Below are 8,164 nucleotides of genomic sequence, written 5' to 3'. Positions count from 1 at the left end.
GACATATGAGTTGTTTTTTACGAGTCGGTTGCACATTGATAATACGTAAACGCATCAGTAACTTGATGTTATAAAACGTATTGTTGTGTGTGATTTGATGAGTAAATAGTACAAGCATATGAGTCGAAGTTTATCCGTTCCTTTTACCCAATGTGGGATAAAAGCGATATATGTGGGCCCCTCGATGATTTAGTGATGACAAACCTAAGCGCTTGGCCAAGCCTGGACTAAGTTGATGTGTTCAATTGTAGTCTGTTGTCAGTCGTCATAAATCGGAAATCAGGAAACAACACATGGACATAGAGAATGATTATAATCCATGTCTCATGTCCATACGATATCTAGAATGGAGGAATATTTGATCTATTATCCAAACGACGTGATACTGATAAGATCAGAGTTCGACAACGGCTTTTGAAAGCTACGACTGCTAATCAGATTCTGAAGTTGTACTTGCAATATTAGTTATTAGACTTATCCAAGTGGGAGACTATTGGATTAGGTGTCTAAGCCCATAACTATTTTTGGTATGTACTTGATTTGATTATGAGCATGGTCCTTTTGGGTTGCCTTCACTCATGCAATTTGATAGGATGACAAATGGAGAGAGAGAGAGTAGGATTTATTATATGAATAATAAATTAGTACTCAAAATGATTTTATTAATATATTACAAGCTTAATATATTATTTGGAAATCATATTATTTAATTAATATTGATTAGGAATTAATTTGGTGATCAAAAGAGACTGATTAAATAAAGAGGACTGATATTGCAATTATCTGATAGTTGCTAGTTGGGCTATGGATTCCTAATAGAAGGGATTGGATGAAATCTATGGAAGTCCATAAAGTTTTCGTCCAAGGGGGCCTTCTCGAAGGGCTTCATGGATTGTTTAAGGCCTAAGCAAGGAAATTAGGGTTTCCACCTTAAAACCCTAATAGCCTCAACTATAAATAAACTCCTCAACATGTGAAATTCGGCCCTATGTATTCTTTGAGTTGCCCTAGCCGATTTCACCTCTCTCCTAAGTCATCTTCTTGCATTGGGTGTTTGTGACTCCATTAGAGGTGCAACACTTGGGGCACTAGGCTTTCAGAAGTCAAGATCAAGAAGGATTGAACTTGTTATTGCTACATAACAAGAGAGGTAAAGTTTCTAACCCTAATCATATGTGATTTTCAAAATATGTATGCTAGTATTAGGGTTTACAAGCTTTGGAAGATTATTGCATGTATAATTAGAAAACCTAGATCTAGAGCTTTAGAGTTTGCATATGCACCATAGGATTGTTGTAATGCTCAAAACCCATCACATGTAACATCCCATTTTCACAAAAACAAAATTCATTTTTAACTAAGATAAAATATTATTTTCAAAAACTCTGGTTAAGAAAACTCATTTGTTCCAAAATACAATTGCTTGAAAATTAGAGTAATATAATAAATGCGGAATCTTCAATTCCGCTGATGAGTGTGTACAGTCATGCCTTCGCCTTCCCACGATCATCACTGGTACCTGAAAAACATTTAATCCACATCTGTAAGCCAAAGCTTAGTGAGATCCCCCAAAATACCACACACCACAATACACATATGATGCATGCACACATACAAGCCTTTAGTATGACTAGACCGCCTCGCGAGGCCTACAATACACCTAGACCGCTCACCTGGGCCTCCAATCAACGACCGACCCCCTACCGTGCCAACAACATACAACTGGTCCACACATGGCCTACAGAATACTGCTGGCCCGCCCGGGTATCTTAGCTTACAACACAAATCATGACCGCCTGAATCCACCACCTGATATGTCGACATATAAACTAAACAAGCATTCAAACAAGAACTTAAAGCACATGCAACTATATACACTAGTCTACATGTCTAAAAACTCACTACAACATACCGAGCCTCATATAGTACTCTATGTCACTACTGGCAGATCACTAATGAATGTATAGCCATATGTAATAAGAGGTGAAATAGACAGTCGAACAGATGATCCCACTCTAGAGCCACAACCAAACAAGGAATATGCAAGAAAGCCTGGATTAAGAGTTCTCAGGTTATCCTACATGACCGCATACAACCCCTAGGGAACTCAATTAACGATCATCGAACCCTGGTACTCTAACTAGCATACCACTACTCCTATATCCTAAGATACAAGGATATATAATGTAACACATAGTATAGTGAGGAAACTCACCTGAATCGATGACCTAAGGAAACACAGATCGCCTTCACTCCCTGTACCAATCGCCCCCCAAACTGACTAGCACCAAACAAAGACAAATCCTTAATCAATAACCTAAGTCCTTCAAGTTTGACTCAAAGTTAAACTGGTTGAAAGTTAATGGTCAATGGTCAACTAGGTCAATGCTCACCACGACGTGGTGATGTCCCGCATGTCGACTGGTGGTTCTCTATTCACCATGTCGTGGCACAAGGTTTTTCCCAAAAACCTTACCTTTGATCCCTCATATCCTTCCACCGATCCATCCTGGAAAACAGGCGTTAGAGTTCAAGTCTCGTTTGAGACAAAAGATGTAAATTTAGAAGTTGAATAGTGATTGCATGTGTTATCCATTCTTAAAAAAAAAAAGTTAGATCCAAAGTGGCAACACAAATAAAAACATGATTCAACTTGTTAAAATATTTTACAAACTTTTTGTTCAATTGGTTTTACCATGAAACATGGTGCTTCACATTTCCTATTCCTATAATTTTAATTAACTAGTAAATTACTACCCCCGTTGCACGGGGGGACTTAACGTGAGTAACACCAAAAGTGTAAGGAGAAAACCTATAACAAAAGTCATGTGGCAAAAGCGTAAAGCCAAAAAAGTATAGGGACGAAAATGGTAATATATTGTGTGAGGGGGGCGTGGGGGTGTAATTTACAAATTTTCTATTAGGTCGGGACTATTTTTTAATTTTTTAAACACATGTACTAATTCTATAAAAAAATACACAATGACATTTTTTTTCGTAAATTACTTGGACAATTTTGTAATTTATTTTCTACACAGAGGCCAAAGCTGCCAACATACAAAAATCTTAAACATCCTGACCGATTTTGTAAAAACATTTACAAAGACCTTTTCTGTAAATTAAAAAATTACCGAGACTAAATCTGCCAAAATCTAAAATCTATGTGGAAAACTCCAAAACTAAATAGCTTTGTGGCAAAACTTCAAAAGTAGATTTTCTAGTTCTAACTCTAACCCTAAATTGAGTATCATCAACTCCATCTTCATCATCATCATCCTCCTGTGTTTCATCAATTCCATCAACTCTATCTTCATCATTATCCTCATGTGTTTCATCAACTCTATCTTCATCATTATCCTCTTGTGTTTCATCAACTCCATCTTCATCATCATTCTCCTCCTGTTTTTCATCAACTCTATTAACTCCATTTGGGATTGGCTGAGATTTTGCTACATGTTGATTCTTAAAAGGCACATCCTCGCATGGGAAAACAATAAAAGTTAGTTATGTTATTAGAAAATAAAATTCACTCTCAAGGTTAAAAAATATACCTTTGGAACTCATTTGGATTGTTGAAGCAAAGCATCAAATTCTTTAAGTTGTTCCTTGGTGATATCAAGAAATAAAACGATCTCTACTTCATTGTATTTTAATTCTCTCATGTAACTCAAATCATGCAATATTTGATCCATATCAGCCATATCAACACCATCACCTTCAAACTTAATCTTAACATTTGTTTGGGGAATACATTCACTATCAACAGTATTTGCTGTTTGGGAAATAGCTTCACTCTCAACATTAGGTGCCGTTTGGGGGACAAATTCACTCTCAACCTCAAGTCCTTTTCAGGGTATAATAGAACATTGAACTTCCTCATAAATATTGCTACTCCCTCTTCTACCTCCTCTACCACCTATTCCACCTCCTCTACCACCCTTTTTAGATCCTCTCCCACCTCTTGTGCAATTGGTCAAATCTGGATTCAACCTTGGCCTTCCAATTTTCTTCTTAGGCTTTGGTTAGGGTTACCTGAGGGATTCTTGCAAGATAATTTATTGTCCCCCATTTACATACAATTCTGACATTGAACAATTTTGCCCTTAGAGGAGCTTTGGAAGAACCTGTCTTCATGCTTAGAAACATGTCTCTTACTTTTGATACTAGGCCTTCCTGGCATCATTCTCTCAGTAGGTGGTAGTGGTTTGGTGTAAGGTGTTGGTTCCTACATATTACTGTCATTAACAGGAAGTATGTTAGACCAATAAGTAGTTAAAAACTTGTCCTTACCAAACCATGTGTTGATGAATCTACCTGGATCTTGTTGTGTGTAAATTATGGTTGCTTAGGCATGGACACATGGTATCCTAGAAAACTCCCAAAGTTTGCATGTACAATACATCCTCTCTAAGTTCACTCCATATGAGTAGAAGCCATCTCTCACTTCAAGTATGATGGCATTAAAACACTCTTCTATTCCATTTTCAACAACCTCATAGGCCATTCCACCTTTATAGAATCCCATGCACCAAGATTTAGGCTCCATTGCCATCAAATGATCATAAGCAGCAAGATTGACTTCTCTGATGCTCTCCATATTCAACTTGAAGTCTCCCTCAACAGTTGACTTGAAGACTATTCAAAACATATTCTTGAACTCTATACCACTAAAGGCCTTTCTAAAATTTGCATATACATGTCTTGCATATTGTCTATTCTCCACATGTGGTAGTACAACCTTTGCAGCTTCCAAAAGACCCTACCAATTAAATTAACACCTTTCATTAGTAACTAGTTGATACATGTATAAATGAAATGACAGTTAAAGCTAATCAAAGACATTACCTTGTGTTGATTAGAAATAACACACAAATCCAAACCTCCTTGTAATTCCAGGTCATCTGGTAATAGTTCCAAGAACCACTTCCAGTTGGGCTTGTTCTCAATATCAACTACAACCCAAACAATGGGATACACATGGTTATTTGCATCCCTCCTTATGACATTTAACACATCACATTTACACTGTCCCTTCAAAAAACTTCCATCAAGACCAATAATTCTACGACAACCAACTTTCCATCCTTATTTGATATACTTAAAGCATGTATACATTCTATGGAAAGTAGTAGTCTTATCATGGTTTATAGTAACATATATTTGAATTATACTCCATGGATTGAACCTCATCAACTCATGTCCATAATCCCATACTTTTGCATAGTGATCACTGAAATTTTCCATCTATTAAAGAAATTTCCATACACTTTGCTCTATAAGATTTTGACCATGAAACCTTGCAATGGAATCTGCTTTGAATAATTGCTTGCATTTCCTTACATTTCATATTTGGTTTCCTAACCATCTCCTTCAGAAACTGCCTAGCTATCCATGTGAGATCCATAAGATTTGCACTACGGAAATTCCTAACACAAGTATGTCGCTCCACCATTTTTTTTATTTGGAGTGATCTTTTAGTGCTCATCCATGAGGTCCTTACCACATAGGGACATTGAAATTTATCTAGGTCACTTGCACATACAACCACAATCCTTACACTATCACATTTCTTGAAACTAATTGGATAACCCCTACTTATAGAGTAATTTGTCAAACAAAGCTTTAGTTGGTGTGGTTATTCACACCTTTCCCCACAAACGGGCTTCATATTGTTCCATTTCACATTAGGATCATGTGTTGTGTACAGAGACTGCAATTTGTCTTCATCGTCACCCTCACTCAGCTCCCGTTGTGCTTCATCTTCTAAGATTCCTTCAAAATCCTGTAGGTTTATCTTAGGTATGATGCATTCGCCAAGCGCTTCTTCAGTGAGAGTGTTTAGGAACTCATCTTTGCATCAACTTCTTTGTTTGTTTTTGAAAAACTCGTCCAATTCCACATCAATGGTATCCAAGTCATCTACTATCTCCATTATCACTACAAAACAAAACATTAATCAGAATATTTTAAGGGAAACAAACTTAGATTACAAGATAATGGAGTACGACATGGATTTCTTCTGATTTTCTTATTGTTGATTCTTTCGATCTAAGGTTTGGCTTCGATGGAGGGTAAGAAAGGGGTTTTACAGATGGAGGGGGTTTTACAGAGGGGTGGGTGATGGGGGAGTGTTAACGGAAGGTAATAAGGTCGATGCAGCTTGGGTAACCGGCTAATAGAAAGGTTATCGGATCAAAGGGCTAAAGTGAATGTAATAGCCGATAACCTGCACTTTTTCATTAACGAAAATTAACTTAGGACTTAACCATAAATTGGAGCAAAACTTTGAGATTTTATCTAAAGATTTCCCTAATAGAATATAATATAACAAAGAAAATACTATTTTATTTTGAATTTTCTACGTAATATTTTTTTTCTAATAAAAAGTTTAATTTATATTTTGATAATTTGTTCATCAGCAATAAGTGCAAGAATATATTGAGGATCTGGTTATTTATGTCATATATCTTTTTTTTATTAAATTCCTTTCAAATTTTCAAGAAATCCGAAAGAATTCCCTTTGGAAATGGAATCTCAACCTTGACCAAAAGCGCGTCCCATTTTTTTGATCACACCTCTCTAGTTGATCAGGAATGCCGGAGGTTGATGAACCCTAGTTCGAACTCAAGAACACGTTGTCGTGGGCTATCGATCGGTTTAGGGTTTTTGCACACTCGTGTAGCTCTTAACAATTATACAATGATTTATCTGTTATTCACCGTTTTATTCGCCGAAATGATGATCATTCTGTTACTTCTGTTCAAAACCCCACTCCGAGAGCCCCTAGTTGTCGGTTTAGACGGATTCAAACAAGGAAAAGCTCAATTGGCTGTGACATCTGTCTGTGCCACCGTGTTCGTAGTAATGATGTACAATATCTACACCGTAGTGGAAATCCGTAGCTGCTCCGCCGATGCCGTCGATTCCCCCAATCGCGTCATTCTCGCCTTCCGTATCCTTGAAGCTTCTCTCATGGGTAATCTTCCGTCACTCCCCCTAATTGCTTTGATTTCTTGTTCTTGAGAGTGATATCCAATTCGATGCAATTAATTTAAATCAAGTATTCACAAGAAAAATGTCTTTCGTAAACCCTAGTTTGAAATCATATGCCTAAATTGATCTTTCATGCGACTGGCTTGCTATCATATTTTTCATTCGACTGGCTTGCTATCATATTTTCCTATGCCTACAATCAGCTGACTATTTCTAGTTGACAATTTACTTTAGATTTAGCATTAATCCACCTTACATGAATTGTCAAGTAATCTCGAACTGTTAAAAAGGAAGGAAATCAGTTTAATATATGTGTTGATTATAATGTTACTGCTTAAATCATTACTTGCAGGCGTTTCACTGTTCCTATTGGTGATGATAGAATGCCTACACCAGTTCATTAAACCAGTTGTTATACTTACAGAGACCATAACAGCTTCAAGGAAACAAAACCAGGCCTGTGAAGACACCAACAGAAAGAATGCACATTTAGCCAAATCTATAAAAGAAGAGATTTCTAGGTTGAAGACAGGAATCACAAAACTGGAATTGGAATGTGATAAAAGGGAAAAAGATGTGCAGTCTAGAAAAGCCAATTCCAGTACCCTAAAAAGCCAATTAGTAGGGCTTCATGTAGAATACGATCACTTGCTAACAGAGAACAAAGATCTTAAAGATCAACTACACGACATGAATGAAAGATTGTCCCATTCCACTAGTAAAAAGATGTCATTTTTTAGTTGGGATCAATGGGGATTGTGATATATGTTTGTGTAAGAACTCGCCACTTGTATAAAGATTTCCCCAACTTTTTTACAATTGTTGATTATTCATCTAAAAACTATGAAAGCAGGTTCTTTGATGTAGTTTATGGCATGAGATCCATATAAAGATACGATTTTATTATCTGTAATGGGAGTGGTGGATGCCGATGTTGATGGAATCTGCACACCACATTTTCATTCCCCACTATGAATGGTCCTAGAATCGGAATGCAAGGACATGACATGTCTAGTTGATGGATAATGCCAAAAATATTGTGGCTCAAGTTGTGTGCCTAAGAAATAGGAGTTGATGTAAGAGGTGGTAGCCAATTTATCTACGCAGCAATTGTGATGTGGTACCTTTGTACTAGATCGAATTTGATGTCGACTAAATTAACTTCATGTAA

The 8,164-nt window shown here is 36.8% G+C and overlaps 1 protein-coding gene across 1 annotated transcript; it reads left to right on the top strand.

The window, feature by feature from the left end:
- The first annotated feature begins 6,460 nt into the window (after positions 1-6,460).
- On the top strand, positions 6,461-7,859 carry LOC145111025 (uncharacterized). The gene is made up of 2 exons (XM_079047321.1): positions 6,461-6,976; positions 7,346-7,859. Exons 1-2 carry the CDS (start codon positions 6,607-6,609, stop codon positions 7,753-7,755), a joined length of 780 nt encoding a protein of 259 aa, XP_078903447.1. The 5' UTR covers positions 6,461-6,606; the 3' UTR covers positions 7,756-7,859.
- Positions 7,860-8,164: the final 305 nt, after the last annotated feature.

This window comes from Lactuca virosa, chromosome 5 (genome assembly GCF_052849685.1).
Source record: "Lactuca virosa cultivar CGN04683 chromosome 5, Lactuca_virosa_CGN04683_v6, whole genome shotgun sequence".
In the NCBI taxonomy this organism is placed as follows: domain Eukaryota; kingdom Viridiplantae; phylum Streptophyta; class Magnoliopsida; order Asterales; family Asteraceae; genus Lactuca; species Lactuca virosa.
This window is presented reverse-complemented; position numbering and strand designations above follow the sequence as displayed.